The sequence below is a fragment of the Megascapheus bottae genome, chromosome 14, assembly GCF_031878675.1.
Source record: "Megascapheus bottae isolate mThoBot1 chromosome 14, mThoBot2.hap1, whole genome shotgun sequence".
NCBI classification, from domain to species: domain Eukaryota; kingdom Metazoa; phylum Chordata; class Mammalia; order Rodentia; family Geomyidae; genus Megascapheus; species Megascapheus bottae.
The window spans coordinates 24,382,318-24,397,898 of NC_143522.1; the positions used below are offsets into that span (position 1 = coordinate 24,382,318).

At 40.4% G+C, this 15,581-nt stretch overlaps 1 protein-coding gene across 2 annotated transcripts in view; it reads left to right on the top strand.

Moving 5' to 3' along the window:
- Cpsf2 (cleavage and polyadenylation specific factor 2) overlaps positions 1-15,581 on the top strand; it is a 35,001-nt gene that overhangs the window by 426 nt on the left and 18,994 nt on the right. The window contains exons 2-9 of one of the 2 annotated variants that reach the window (XM_090344725.1): positions 2,870-2,929; positions 5,260-5,358; positions 7,688-7,872; positions 8,602-8,761; positions 8,840-8,945; positions 11,441-11,570; positions 12,523-12,638; positions 15,355-15,542. In XM_090344725.1, coding sequence (XP_090200851.1) covers positions 7,724-7,872; positions 8,602-8,761; positions 8,840-8,945; positions 11,441-11,570; positions 12,523-12,638; positions 15,355-15,542 — 849 coding nt within the window. In that variant the 5' untranslated portion in view covers positions 2,870-2,929; positions 5,260-5,358; positions 7,688-7,723. The remainder of the gene's footprint in view (positions 1-2,869; positions 2,930-5,259; positions 5,359-7,687; positions 7,873-8,601; positions 8,762-8,839; positions 8,946-11,440; positions 11,571-12,522; positions 12,639-15,354; positions 15,543-15,581) is intronic. The other variant, XM_090344724.1, reaches the window with a different exon arrangement.

Consider the following 15,581-nt stretch of genomic DNA (forward strand, 5'->3'; position numbering starts at 1 on the left):
GCCGCCCTCCAGCCTCCCCACCGTCTTCTGGGGTTCCCGGGGCCACTCAGCACTGGGCACAGAAGACTTCGGAGCTCCTTGAGAGGCTTGTCTCCGGGCCCAGTCCCCGTGACCCTCGAGCACTGCATTGACACTGCGATCTACCAACGTCTCACGCATTCCCTCTTGCTCCCCCCCCCCCCCGCCATGTTTTTCAGCAAACAGGTCAATCTGGCCGCCCTGAGCAGTCGTGTGTGCCCCTCTCCTCACCTTGAGCCCTGCAACCTTTTAGACCCTGTTGTCAAGGACTGTCATCCCTGAATGCAAGGAGGGAAGCTTCTCTCATTCACTTGAGTTCCAGGGCTGGGGGAGGGGAGGAGGAGGAGAGAGAGTAGGAAAGGGGAACTAGTACTGGGACTTGAATTCTAGGGCCTCAAATTCTTGATGTGGCTCCACTTCTAGCTAATTTCTGCTGGTTATTTGGAGAAAAGAGTCAGGGCTTTTCTAACCCAACTGGCTTTGAGCCATGACCCTCAAGATCCCAGCCTCCCGAGAAGCTAAGATTACCAGCAAGAGACATCAGGGTCTGCCCAGACTCTGATTGCCCTTACATTTTGCATTATTTTCTTTTTGATTGTCCCCAACATGCTTGTTCCTTATTGAGAGCAATTAACTGACGCATATTTGAGGTGAAGTAGTGTTACTCAAAGTCACTCCTGGCCCTGGGAGAATTTGTGATATATGGTGAGGGGTCACTACTTTGAACACAACTTAGTGTTGCAGTGAGCTTACAGTGAAAGGGTTGTTGGTTAGGAAGCAACAGGTAGATTGTGATCAGTTATCTATGATCTTGATTTCTAAATGAGGAGTTTAGATTTCCAGAAGAAGCCAGCGTTCGATGACCCTTGTGCAGAGTGGGTTTGGGATGTTTGTCCTTAGGATGGTCTCACTGGCAGGTGTCTGGTGAAAAAACTCAGGAAACAGAAAACTAGATGAGAGGAAATTTTTGTCTTAACATAAGCTGAGTATCTCCATGAAGTAAGACAGTAAAGGATGTCAGAGAGAGATGAGTAAATGTTGGGTAGGATTCAGTTCGTGGCCAGCCATCTGCTAGTAGGAAGGTGACTAGTTTTCATTTGGGGAGATCTGTTGGTTGGTGATGACATTAAAATCCAGTCTGAGACATGTTCATTAGAAACAGAATGGTGCCAACCTGCATTTTAGGAGGAGCAAAACACAGTGCTACCCAGTCCAAAGCATTGATTTTAGCGTCTAGACTTGTGCTATTAAGGCAGCTACGAGTCACCTGCTGTACTGGGCTCTTGAAATGTGGTTAGTGTGAATTGAGATGAGGTATAATTTGAAGATAACACAAAAAATCTAACCAAAAATATGATGTCAAAATTATAATGTTTTGGTTATAATGTTAGAAGTTAAAATTAATTTCATCTAGTTTCACTCTACACTGTGGCTATGAAAAAATTATAGCTGCAGCATCATTAGTCTAGTCTAGACTAGTGATAGGAGAATTAAGGAGGAGGTAGAATTTGAACTGGGCCTCAGAGAAACCATCCATTGCCAGGAAAGGCATTCAATTTTGTTTTGTTTTTATCTCTGTCTCTGTCTCCCTTGCTCCCCTAGTAGTATGTGTAGGAGTGTTATTGAAGATTTGTCTGGCAGCTGTGTTTAGATTGACGCTAATGAGAAAACCCAATTGAAGGTAATGAGACCTGGTTTGAAGTATAGAGAGTAGGAAGGAAGGGGAGTGGTACAGCATGCAAGTCATTCTGCTGGAAAATAATCTGAAATCAGTAACAGACTTTCCAGGAAAACAAAGGGGGAGGGGGCTGGAGGAGGAAAGACTAAAGCATGTAGACAGTTCTGGTTTCTTATAGTGATTAATGAATAGATGTGGTAGAATTATAAAATGTATTGGAAGCTAAAGAATTTAGTTCCAAATTAGAAAAGTTGTGAGGAGTATTTAGCAGTTCTCTTTCCTTGCTTTTTTGTACTCATTCATAGCTAATTTTCCTAAAATATAGATTTCCTAAATATCATTCTGTATTCCTGCTTGTTACGAAATCTTAAAGTGTTTCTTTGTTGCTTGTAAAACTGGTTCCAAGATTTCTTTTCATCATTCTGCCCCTTTATGTTCATTAGGCTTTCCTCCTTCCATTTTTGTTTCCATGTCAGTGTTGGGCTAGGTTATTACTGGTACTCTCAGACTCTGTGTTTTGTGCTCTAGCTCATATATCTTGTGTTTGGAATACCTTCTGTCTTACTACCCTGGCCCCATAAATCTTTAAAGAATAATATTACATTTGATCTGTTCCATGATTCCCAATAAGATTTTAATAATTCTCTTCCTTGTCTTTTTTTTTTTTTTTTTTGCCAGTCCTGGGCTTGAGCTCAGGGCCTGAGCACTGTCCTTGGACTTTTTCAAGGCTAGAGCTCTACCACTGGAGCCTCAGCACCACTTCCAGCTTTTTTTTTTTTCTATCTATGTGGTACCAAGAAGTCAAACCTGGGTCTTCGTGCATGCTACGCAAGCACTCTACCACTAGGCCAAACTCCTGGCCCCTTGTCTTCTTTTTTTGAGACAGGGTTTCCTTTTGTAGACTAGGCTGTCCTGAACTCATAATCCTCTTGCTTCTCCTGTGCTAAGATGGGCTGTACCATGCCGAATTAAATCTTATTTTTCTAAACACATATTTAGAAAATATGCATTCTTTTGATAGCAAGACTATCAAAGGAAAAGAAACAGGATTCTGTTATAGACTGCTTGCTGTTACAGTGTCTTAAAGAAAGACATATAAGTTAAAACATAGTTATAAAACAGAAACAAATCATTGTATCACATTTATGAGACTTGTTTATTTATTTTTTTCAGATTTACAAAGACCTCTTCCTCTGAATTCATGGTGTTTCATCATCTGTATGACAGTTACCAGTAAGTAGTAAATATCTGAGTTCCTCATAAAGATACGGCTTTTAGCTGGACACTGGTGGCCTATGCCTGTAATCCTAGCTACTCAGGAGAATGGGATATAGAGGACTGATGTTTAAAGCCATCTTGGGCAGAAAAGTGCAAGATATTTCATCTCCAAAATAATCAGCAAAAAGCTGAACCAGACATGTGACTCAGGTGATAGAGTACCAGCAATAAGGACAAGCCAAATGAGCATGAAGCCAGTTTTATTGTTATGAAGACTTACAATATCAACAGATTTTCACCTGATGAAATCTGTATCTTTGTACGGAAGAGTTTCCATATTGACTTAGTTGTATCTTCAAGCTAATCTAAATTAAGAAGATGGGAATTAACATAGATTTGAACAGGATTTTTCTTAGGTTCTGAGTATAACTGGAACAAGACACTTTGGCACTCATTCATTCACTCAAGGAACTGACTGCCACTGTATAGCCAGAACTGTGGGGAGACATTAAATATAATTTAGGGATACAGTTTCTGCCCTCATAAAGGTCACCTTCTAGGTAGAGGTCAGAAGAGAAGGAGACAAAGCAAGTAAAGAGCAATTTGTACAGATCACTAAGTATTTGGAGGAACACAGAATCATGTTATAGAGTATAAAAGGACTTCAGAGTGCTCCAAGAACATTGTAGAATAAATTGGTTTGGAAGAATAAACAAGCTAGAGATCTTAGTGACAGTGGAGATGGAAAGGAATTTGAGAATGAGGTTGGTTGAAGTGCTGAAAGTGCTTTTATAACACTCATTGGTCCCCCTCCCCGCTCTGGCTGCTCAGTGGTAATGTATGGAAGACACGTGTGTGGACAAATACTCAGAAAAGTTTGGCTTTGAAAGAGAAACAGAAATGATGCAGTGGGTATAAGGGATAGGGGGTTACAGTTTTTATAAGCTGGAGAATTCTAGAGCATATATGTAGGGGAGAAGGAAGATGACTGAGGAAATCAAGCCTCAGTAAATGAGGTAAGTGAGGATGGATTCAACAGCACACAGGAAGTGGCCTTGGGTAGAGACAGGGCTGATCATTCCATATGGTAGGAGATGAAACAAGGTGCAGGCTGGTCATGTTAATACATGTGGCGTCTGGAAATGAGACATTACTGTCTGATTACTTTTATTTTTATTTACTGTCTGGTTATTTTTATATGGAGTGAGATTAGAGAAACCACTGCTTGAGCAAAGAAGAAATGTGAAATAGACAGCCAACCTGCAAAGACAAGTCAGATGGACAGAAGTATAGCCTGTTTGAGATCTTGCCCTTGAACTTAAAGAACAGACACTCATCTCTGCAGCATGCAGCTGCTAGTGTAGACGAATGCATTATTTCAGTTAACCAAGGCAGTCTTTTTTTTTTTTTTTTTTGCCAGGCTAAACAAAGAATTCGAGAAGCAAAATATTTGAGAATGCTTGCAAAATAACCATGAGGGATCATAGATCAAAGCAAGGACCTGAGTAGAGGGAAATGGAGTGTGGGGGCAGAGAGGGGGATCATAAAGAGTATAAGCTCCATGAATGTTAAGATATCCCAGGAAATCTGTAAGCCAGTAAGGTGGACAAGGGAGGATGAGCTGTTTGCAAATGAGATTTTGAAAGTGGGGTGGGCATTTTTAGTGTTAAGGCCTACCATCTTGTGATGATAGTGGCTGAAGTTAAACAGATTATTGGATTCAAGAAAATCAAAGAACTGAGAGGTTAATGTTGAAGTTATTGAAAGAACACCTGTTCAGTCCTCAGTGCATCAGGTCAGGCTAATAGATGGCAACACTGAAGATGAAACATGGAAGGCTAATAAGGGACTCGCTGGGTGGCATGCGCTTTATTGAGTCTGGAATATTTAAGAGGAAAGAGAAGGTTTAGTTTGGAGGTTGCACTGAGGAACAAGGAACATATATATTGCTTTGAGTTCTCGGGGTTATAAGAGATTTAAAATTAAGCCCTTAAAAAGCTGCCTAGATACTCGGAAAACAGGTGAAAAAGTACAGTGATGGGGCCTGTCAGTTGCACTAGACATGGATGAACGTGAACTAAACAACTCAGGGGCAGTGAGGGGAGGGTGGAAATGGGAGAGAAAGAGGGAACAGCTGAATCCAAGTAACAGAAAAGCAATGTACATATCACCCGACCAGGAAGAAATAATATTATCATGGGTGTTCAGAGTTACAACTTTTTTCCTATGTAAAGCTTGAGGTCTTTGTATTTTTTGTTAATCATAAGCTTTGTAAATCAGAATGATGCCCCTTATAAGTATGAAGGTAAAAATGATTATTATGTAATCTCTCAATCTCAATAAAGAAAAAAGCTACCTTGGAGACAAAATAATAAAGCAATAGTTGGATTTCTGTGAGGACAGTCAAGTGAAGAGAGTTTTCAGAGAAGAGACTGAAGTTACAGGTTAGTATAGTCATAGATCCAGAGAGCAGACTGAAAAGACATGTGAGAAGAGAAGTGGGGGGGAGTTGGAATGTAGCTGGAACAGGTATACACGTCTGTAATGATGGATATCCTAAGGGTTGGATTATATTCCGTGATGCAGATAAATAAGTAGATATGGTAGGATTAAGTTCTGGTCTGCTTTTTTTTTTTTTTCTTTTTTTTCTTTTTTGCCAGACCTGGGCTTGAGCTCAGGGCCTGAGCACTGTCCTTGGACTTTCTCAAGGCTAGAGCTCTACCACTTGGGCCTCAGCACCACTTCTGGCTTTTTTTTCTATGTATGTGGTACCGAGGAATTGAACCCAGGTCTTCGTGCGTGCTAGGCAAGCACTCTATCACTAGGCCAAACCCCCGGCCCAATCTGGTCTGCTTTTTATGGAAAGTAGGTATTCCCTTTATCTTACTTTGTTGATGACATTGGGTAGATGGTGAGAGATCATTAGGTAATTTGATGACTTTGGTACAGTCAGCCAGGAAAGTCCAGTTTTATCTTAAGATGCTAAAATTTGAAATGTTCTTGTGTAGATAAACTTTGTTAATGAACTATAACTGTTTATTGTCATGTAGTTCTAGGTTCTAAATCCCAGACGTGTTTATGTTAATCTTGAAATGCATGAGTGTATTAGGTATCCCAGCACATAGCATCATCTGACATATGCCTACTGTGTGTAGTCTGCAGTCAGGTTCTGTTTTAGAATTCACAGACATGCCGGGCATGGTGGCTCATACCTGTAATCCTAGCTACTCAGGAGGCTGAGATCTGAGGATCAAGGTTCAAAGCCAGCCCAGGCACAAAAGGACCTGAGATTCTTTATCTCCAATTAACCTCTAGAAAATGGGAAGTGGGGCTTGGCTCAAGGGTAGGGCAGTAGTCTTGAGCCGAACAGTTCAGGGATACTGCCCAGGCCCAGGGGTAGGGCGGTAGCCTTGAGCTGAAGAGTTCAGGGATGGGCCCAGGCCAGTTCAAGCCCCATGATCCACCAAAAAAAAAAGAGAGAGAAAGAAATGACAGACATAAAGTACCACCTCTATTTTAGTTGCTTACATTTCAGTAAGCATTCTTTTTTTTTTTTTTTTTGCCAGCCCTGCAGCTTGAACTTAGGGCCTGAGCCTGCCACTTGAACCACCATACCACTTCCAGCTTTTTATGGTCTTTTTTTTGGTGGGTCATGGGGCTTGAACTCGGCCTGGGCACTGTCCCTGAGCTCTTCAGCTCAAGGCTACCACCCTACTCCTGAGCCAAACCCGACTTCCTGTTTTCTGGAGTCTCAGGTCCTTTTGTGCCCAGGCTGGCTTTGAACCTTGATCCTCAGATCTCAGCTTCCTGAGTAGCTAGGATTACAGGCATGAGCCACTGTGCCCAGCTCTTCCAGCTTTTTCTATGTAGGTGGTACAGAGGAATCGAACCTGTGTCTTTGTGTATGCTATGCAAGCATTCTACCACTAGGCCAGACTCCTGGCCAGTACAAGCCATTCTTAAACATTAAACTTCCCAAAAGGTGCATGCATTTCCGTATGTATGTGTCTGTGTCTGTGTGGATTGTGGTACACAAATGAGGATACATAACTTTTGTGTATGCCAGTCCTGGGTCTTGAACTCAGGGCCTGGCTGTCCCTGAGATTTTTTTGATTAAGGCTAGTTCACTACCACTTGAGACATAGCTCTACTTCTGCCAGTTTGTTGATTATTTGGGAATAAGAGTCTCAGAGGTTTTTCTCCCTTGGGCTAGCTTCAACCACAATTCTAAGATCTCAGCATCCTGAGTAGCTAAGATTATAGGTATGAGCCCAGTTCACTTTTCATGAGAGTCTTAAAAGGGTTATTTGGGGACCATATATCTAATAGGAGAAAAATATCTGTACACTAGTCATTGTAATGCAGTGCAATTAATGCCATCACAGATGTATGGTAGTTGAAATTCCCCAATGTCTTGTTTACATTTATGTAAATACTCAGGTATTTACATATACGCTGGGGTTTGTAGAGGAAAATGGTCAGTTATTTGCTCCAAATCATAAAGGGGAAGATTGAGATTTGGGTCAGTCTGATTCCAAAGCTCACTTCTTTTCATTTAGTTAGTCACATTCTGGAGGCACTGAAAGACTGTAATCAATAGTGTAAGAAGTATGCTTATATTTGTGAACTTAACTGTGATGGAAAGTGTCTTTAAAATATTTCTTTCCATGTTTATGGAATTTTTGTGCACCTGAAAATTTGAAATAATGTTTATTTTACTGTTACCTGTGTTAAGCTATGTTTTTATAATTGCTTGTGTTTTTCTTTTGAAAGAATCATCTTGTAGATTACTGTTACTGGGCCAAAAAGATGACCTCTATTATCAAATTAACTACCCTCTCTGGGGTCCAAGAAGAGTCGGCTCTTTGCTATCTTCTACAGGTTGATGAGTTTAGATTTTTATTGGATTGTGGCTGGGATGAGCACTTTTCTATGGATATTATAGATTCCCTAAGGAAGTAAGTTACATTTCATGTTCTGTAAACTTTTCAAAAAGATTAAATCAGCTTCTCTTTTCCACCCTTTTGTAATACTACCTTAACAATATACTATTACTGTCTTTGCACTAATTTAGTATATAGTGAATGAATTCTACATATGCCATTGGCATTTTAACTTGTAAAAAAATAAGTGTTTGTAAATATGAGACAGGACACGAGTTCCAGTGAAAGCCTACAGTTGTATTGTGCGAGCTTACTTCTTGTGTCTATTAAAACTTCATGTTCTGTTGCAGTTTGTAGGGCAATAACTGCATACATACAAGGATTCTAGTTTGCCAAAAAAAAACAGTTATTTTTGCCATTAATATTATTGAAAAAAAGAGTACTTAATTTAAAAAAAAGAGAATTAGAACTTGAAGCCAAAGAAACAAAACAAATTTGTCTTATTAATTTCTGCTATCCATAATAACATATGCTTTCTTCATTAAATGATATTTTACTATAGTGTATATGCTGTCAGTTACCGTGCTAAAAAGCACATAGTACATACTATGTGGCCATTTAAGTGTCTCCTCCTTAGTAGTTTCTGTTATTCTAAGTTCAATTCTTGAATGAAATAACATACAAAATCCCGATTCATTTATGCAGTAGTGTATTCAATCCAGAATGGGTGAATCATTTTGACTGTTTTGCCTTTACCCTTACAAACCAGAATTGAGCAAATAGTCATCTTGTTTGTTTTCGTAGGCATGTTCACCAGATTGATGCAGTTCTCCTGTCTCACCCTGATCCTCTCCATCTTGGTGCCCTCCCTTATGCTGTGGGGAAATTGGGTCTGAACTGTGCTATCTATGCAACCATTCCTGTTTATAAAATGGGACAAATGTTCATGTATGATCTTTATCAGGTAATTAAAACACTTAAGAAAAATTCTAACTCTCCATCAACAATCAGTTTTAACCTTTTCCTTATATTATTATTTTAGTCTCGACACAATACAGAAGATTTTACGCTCTTTACATTGGATGATGTGGATGCAGCCTTTGATAAAATACAGCAGCTAAAGTTCTCTCAGATTGTGAATTTGAAAGGTAAAAAATGTTTATGTTGTAAATTATTGGATTAATTGTGCTTCCCACCCCTACATCAGTGCTGGGGATCAAAGCCAGAGCTTTTTGAATACTAGGCAAGTACTTTCCTACTAAGAGAGTTCAGAGTTCTGAAAAATACTGAGAATTCCCAATCCAGTTATAAGCATGATAGAATGAGAATTAAAAAAAATCAGCCTTTTTGCCTTGATGTGGAAAAAAATCATGTGTTTGAATCCTTCTTGGAGCTTATAGCTAGATTCAGGAGGCAGAGTAGTTCAGATGTCTAAATGTAGTAAAAGAAATACCCTTGGCATCTAACCAAACTGATGGACTTTCAAACTGGACATTAAAATATCTATCATTTAATGAGAATGTCATGTAATAAGTCCGACAACTACAGAGAGAAGTGTATTTAAGATTTTCTTAAAATGAGTTGCTAGTGGCTAATACCTGTAATCCCATCCACCCAGGTAGCTGAGATCTGAGGATTGCAGTTTGAATTTCTCAGGCAGGAAAGGCCATCAGACTCTTACCTCCAATAAAGTACTCAGAAAAGGCCAAAAGTGGCACTGTGACTCAAGTGGAAGAGCACTAGCCTTGAGCTAAGAAGCTAAGGGACAGCCCAGGCTCTGAGTTCAAGCCCCACCCCACCCCCTAAAAAGATGTTTACCAGGTAAGCTGGGCCTTGATGGCTCATGCTGATAAACCTAGCTACTCAGGAAGTTAAGATCTAAGAATCACAGCTCATGCCAGCCCCAGTAAGAAAGTCTATGAGACTAAAAAGCTAGAAGTGGAGGTTATGGCTTAAGTGGTAAAGGATGAGCCTTGAGAACAATAGCTCGGGAACCGTGCCCAGGCCCTGAATTCAAGCCCTAGAATCAGTTCGTGCACACTCACATACACAAAAGCTATGGTATTAAAAATTGGCACAATAATGGTCTTTGTGGGGTTAGCCAGGAAATAGCAGTCAATGGTTCCCATAGTATTTCTACAGTTTATTTTGCTATGGGATAAGTCTTCTGTAATGAAAAAGGAGTCAATGGGCACCAGTGACTTAGGAGGCTGATTGATATCTGAGCATTATGGTTCGAAGCCTGCCTGGGCAGGAAGGTCTATGAGAGTCTTATCTCCAAATAACCACCAGAAAATCAGAAGTGGCTCTGTGGCTTAGAGTAGTAGAGCACTATCTTTGAGCAGAAAAGCTTAGGCCCTGAATTCAAGACCCAGGACCTACAAAAAAAAAAAAAAAATGGAAAATGGATCCAGGCACTGTGGCTCATGCCTGTAATCCTTGCTACTCAGAAGGCTGAGATCTGCCTCTTATCTCCAATTAATTACTAGAAAATGGGAAGTGGGGCTGTGGTTCCAGGGGTAGCCTTGAGCTGAAGAGCTCAGGGACACCTTCCAGGCGAGGAGGAGGAGGAGGATGAGGAGGAGGTGGGGGGGGGGGGTTCGTAATTGTCTGTCAGTGTAGTGGTTACCAAAAATGGAAACATTTGGTGATTGTTGAAACTTGGCTGGAATGTAGCTCATTGGTAGAACACTTAGCCTGGCATATAGGAAGCTCTGGGGCTATTTGATCCTCAACTCCACAAAATAAAATAAAATTTATTAGTAAATACTAAACATTAGTCTACTGGCTTTAAGGTCTAGCATGTGGTCTTCTCTTTATAAGCATAAATATCTCTGCAAAAATACATTATATGAGCCAGGCACTGGAGGCTCACACCTGTAATCCTAACTATTCAGGAAGCAGAGATCTGAGGATTGTAATCCTAACTGGGGAAAAAAGTGTTCTGAGAAAGGAGGGGCAGAAAAGTCCGATAGAGGGGGTGAGATTGATTGGAATAACTGTAAATAGCTAAAATGTAACAAAAAACACCCCCACCCTTAAAACTAATGTGGCTGTTTGTAAAGAAAATCTTACTCTCCTGTCTTCAGCATCTACATTTCCATCAAAGGCAAGTACTTTCATATAATGTATATACTCTCATATAATGGTGGTGGTGGTGAGTTCTTTTTTTTGTCAGTTGTAGAGCTTGAACTCTGGGTACTGTCCCTGAGCTCTTCAGCTCAAGGCTACCACCTGGTAGCTCCATTTCTGGTTTTCTAGTGGTTAATTGGAGGTAAGAGTCTCACAGACTTTATTGCCTGGGCTAGCTTTGAACCGTGATCCTCAGATCTCAGCCTACTGAGTATTTAGGATTACAGGCATGAGCCACCGTGCCTGCTGTCTCCAAACAATTTTTACTGGTTTCACTATTCTATTTTCATAGCTGCAAGTAATCTGTTTCCACTGTGTCCAACCTCTTTCATCCTCCTTATTAGCCCAACCCCCACTATGGCTACTATCTACCCCTGGCAGAGAGATCTGCTCTGTTGGTATGCACTTTTACTTTTGATTTTGTGACGTTGGACAATTTAATGTTGAAAAATGCAATCTTTCTTTAGGGTTGTTGGAAAAATCTAACATTGTTAATCTCTTATTGACATAGGTAAAGGCCATGGTTTGTCCATCACACCTTTGCCAGCTGGTCATATGATAGGAGGAACGATATGGAAAATAGTCAAAGATGGAGAGGAAGAAATTGTTTATGCAGTTGACTTCAACCACAAGAGGGAGATGTAGGTACATCAAGACAAAAGTTAAAGGACTACACCTGCTGTTATTCTTTGGAGGGAAAAATTCAAGAAAAATTAATTCTGTTGGGTTTTGACCTTTTTTTTTTTTTTAAAGCAGGAGTCAACAGTAATTTAAAACCATCAAACAGTGAATATCTTCTCTATTTGCATTATAAAGAAAAATGTTTGGTATAGTGCATGAAATGAATTTAAAATATCTTATATAAACATATACTGTATAAATGAGATATTTCCTAATTGCAAATGAATTTTTGTACATGAAATTATATTTTCATGCTCTTGATTTATGCTTAATAGAAGGTTGTGGGTTTTTTTTTTCTTTTCTTTTTTCTTTTTTTTTTAGTGGATCATGAACTAGGTCTGGACGCTGTCCCGAGCTCTTCAGCTCAAGGCTACTGCCCTACCCCTGGGCCTGGGCATTTTCCTGGAACTGTTCAGCTCAAGGCTACTGCCCTACCCCTGGGCCTGGGCATTGTCCTGGAACTGTTCAGCTCAAGGCTACTGCCCTACCCTTGAGCCAAGCCCCACTTCCCATTTTCTAGAGGTTAAATGGAGATAAGAGTCTCAGGTCCTTTTGTGCCTGGGCTGGCTTTGAACTTTGGTCCTCAGATCTCAGCCTCCTGAGTAGCTAGGAGTACAGGCATGAGCCATTGCTTGCCCTTCCTTCTAGGTGCGATTACTGGCGTGAGCCACCGGGGCCTGACTTTTATATTCTTATAAAAAAGAAATACACAAAATGTGTCACTTTGGAGGGATAGTCCTCTAGAAGACATTTTCCTTTTTATCCTTTTTGGAATTTTTAAATCGGTGAACGTACATACTTTTATAGTTAGTATAAAAGAACCTTATAAAGGCAGTTGCTTATTTTTTTTAAGTAAGAAGCTGTTGTTTATTTGCAATAACATAAAATGTTCTTCATCTTTAAACTTTATAGCCACTTAAATGGATGTTCCTTGGAAATGCTAAGCAGACCCTCTCTACTTATCACAGATTCATTTAATGCTACATATGTGCAGCCTAGAAGAAAACAGAGAGATGAGCAACTTCTGAGTATGTATTATATAATATTCCTCTTTGAGTAGCTGTGCAAGTATATGGTTGTATAGATTACTGTTTGTTCTGCTTAACTGGTCATAAGTGACTGGCTCACTCTAGGATTTCCAAAGAATTCCATGAGTGTAGCAGCATTTTGTATAGAGATGCTTTTGTAGAATAGATGTAAGGATAGCCGTCCCCTGCTACTCAGCATGTAGCTAGTCCTTCCAGGTATGTGCCTCATGGGTATATGCCTGTATGAAGAATTCATGTATACATTAGAAAAGCACAATGTAAGAGGAAGGCAAACAAAAGAGATAAAATTCCATATACTCTGCTGAGTTTGTGCTGCATGTCTTTACACTCTGATCCAGTCATCTTAGTTTTGTTTTGTTTTGTTTTGCCAGTCCTGGGGCTTGAACTCAGGGCCTGGGCACTGTCCTTGGCCTTCCTCAAGGATAGTGCTCTACCACTTGAGCTACAGTGCCACTTCTGGCATTTTCTATGTATGTGATACCAAGGAATTGAACCCTGGGCTTCATGCATGAATAGGCAAACACTCTGCCACTAGATCACGCTCCTGGCCCTTAGTCATCTCTTTTTTTTTTTTTTTTTTTTTTTTTTGCCAGTCCTGGGCTTGAGCTCAGGGCCTGAGCACTGTCCTTGGACTTTCTCAAGGCTAGAGCTCTACCACTTGAGCCTCAGCACTACTTCCGGCTTTTTTTTTCTATGTATGTGGTACTGAGGAATCAAACCCGGGTCTTCATGCATGCTAGGCAAGCACTTTAACCACTAGGCCAAACTCCCGGCCCCGTAGTCATCTCTTTTTAAAGATGTTTCTCTGGCTCTTCGGTGCTTGCTTCTGTTGTGACTCAGGCTGCCGTACTTCATATTCTTTTTAGAAGCAATATGGGATTTCAGCAGGAAATCATTTTTGTTGGTGGTGGTGGGGCTTGAACTCTGGGCTACTGACCTACGCCTAGAACCACAGGCCACTTCTGGTTTTCTAGTGATTAATTGGAGATAAGAGTCTCTCACTCTTTAGTGTCCAGGCTGGCTTTGAATCTTGATCCTCAGATCTCACCCTCCTGAGTAGCTAGGATTACGGGTGTAAGCCACTGCACCCGGCTGTTTATTGCTTTTAAAATGTGTTTACCTAAGTCTGTCTGCTTACTGGGTTTCACAGATTTGATAACTTTAAGAAACTCTTTAATTCTTGGGTTTTAGTATGTATGTGTGTGTGTGTGTGTGTGTGTGTATGTATGTATGTATACGTGTATGTATGTCAGCATGTCAGCCATGTGGCTTGAACTCAGGGCCTCAGCACAGTCCCTGAGCTCTTTTATTCAAGGTAATGCTCCACAACTTTGAATTAAAGCTCTACTTTCGTTTTTCTGGTGGTTAATTGGAGATGAGTCGCAGATTTTTCTGACTCGTTTTGAATCTCATCTCAGCCTCCTGAGTAGCTAGGATTACAATTGTGAACCACTAACTTCCATGTTTGAGGTGTTATTTGGGGAGCTTGAACTCCTAGGTCTTGTTCTTGTTTGGCTTTCTGTTGCTAGCTGGTACTCTACCATTTGAGCCACACCTCCATTTCCATCTTTTTGCTGATTGGAGATAAAAGTCTTTTGGAGCCCAAACGGAGTCTCATGCTTGTAATCCTAGCTACTCAGGAGACTGAGATCTGAGGATCGAGATTCAGAGCCAGGCTAGAGACTGAGGAGTAAGAGACTCTTATCTTCAATTAATCACTAGAAAACTGGAAGTAGCCTATGGCTCACGTGGTAGGGCAGTAGCCTTGAGCTGAAGAGCTCAAGGACAATGACCAGACCCAGGGATAGAGTGGTAGTCTTCAGCTGCAGAGCTCCATCCCCACGACACACAAAACAAAACAAAAACCATCTTTTGGGTTGATTGACTGGCATGACTGTGAATCTCCATTCTCAGATCTCAGTCTCCCGAGCAGCTAGTATTAGAGCTGGTGTGGGCCACTAGCCCCCATCTTGTTTTTCTTTTTCTTTTTTTTGCTAGAATTTGCTTTTACCCAATATTTCTAATTTGGAAAATTAAATTTATAAAGATGATTTTTTTGGAAGGGAATATAATCTATATTTTATTCTATAGCCATGTGTATTAATATATTGTGCATGTATATTTTTTTATACATAGCTACAATTTTGGGGATTGATCATAATAAAATTTTTTGGGTATCCAGGTGAGTTCAGTATGGTCTGTTTGTACTTGGTATAGCATTAAATTTTCCTTGTCATACAAATATTTTTTGATGTGTATTTGTTGGGAAAAGCATTTGAAACTATTGATGTTCATTTTTTTTTTTTGCCAGTCCTGGGCTTGAGCTCAGGGCCTGAGCACTGTCCTTGGACTTTCTCAAGGCTAGAACTCTACCACCTGAGCCTCAGCACCACTTCTGGTTTTTTTCTATGTATGTGGTACCAAGGAATTGAACCCAGGTCTTCGTGCATGCTAGGCAAGCACTCTACCACTAGGCCAAACTCCTGGCCCTGATGTACATTTTTTAATGGAAAAGAAAGAAGAGGTAGTACTTGTGGTGAGCTAAGTGAACTTCTTTTATTTTTGTACCTAAACTAGTAATTGCTTACTTATATAGCCTTGGTTATAACACAATTTTTCTTATTAAAAAGTTATCTTTAATTTTGTAGCAATGTATTGCCATGTTCTGTAGGGACTTGACTTTGTTGTCTTCTAGCAAATGTCCTAGAGACCCTCCGAGGCGACGGGAATGTATTGATAGCAGTGGACACTGCAGGCAGAGTTTTGGAACTTGCTCAGCTTCTCGATCAGATTTGGAGAACTAAAGATGCAGGACTGGGTGTTTACTCATTGGCACTCCTAAATAACGTCAGTTATAATGTGGTGGAGTTTTCCAAGTCCCAGGTTTGTTCTCATCATATTGTCATTCATCATAAAGAACTT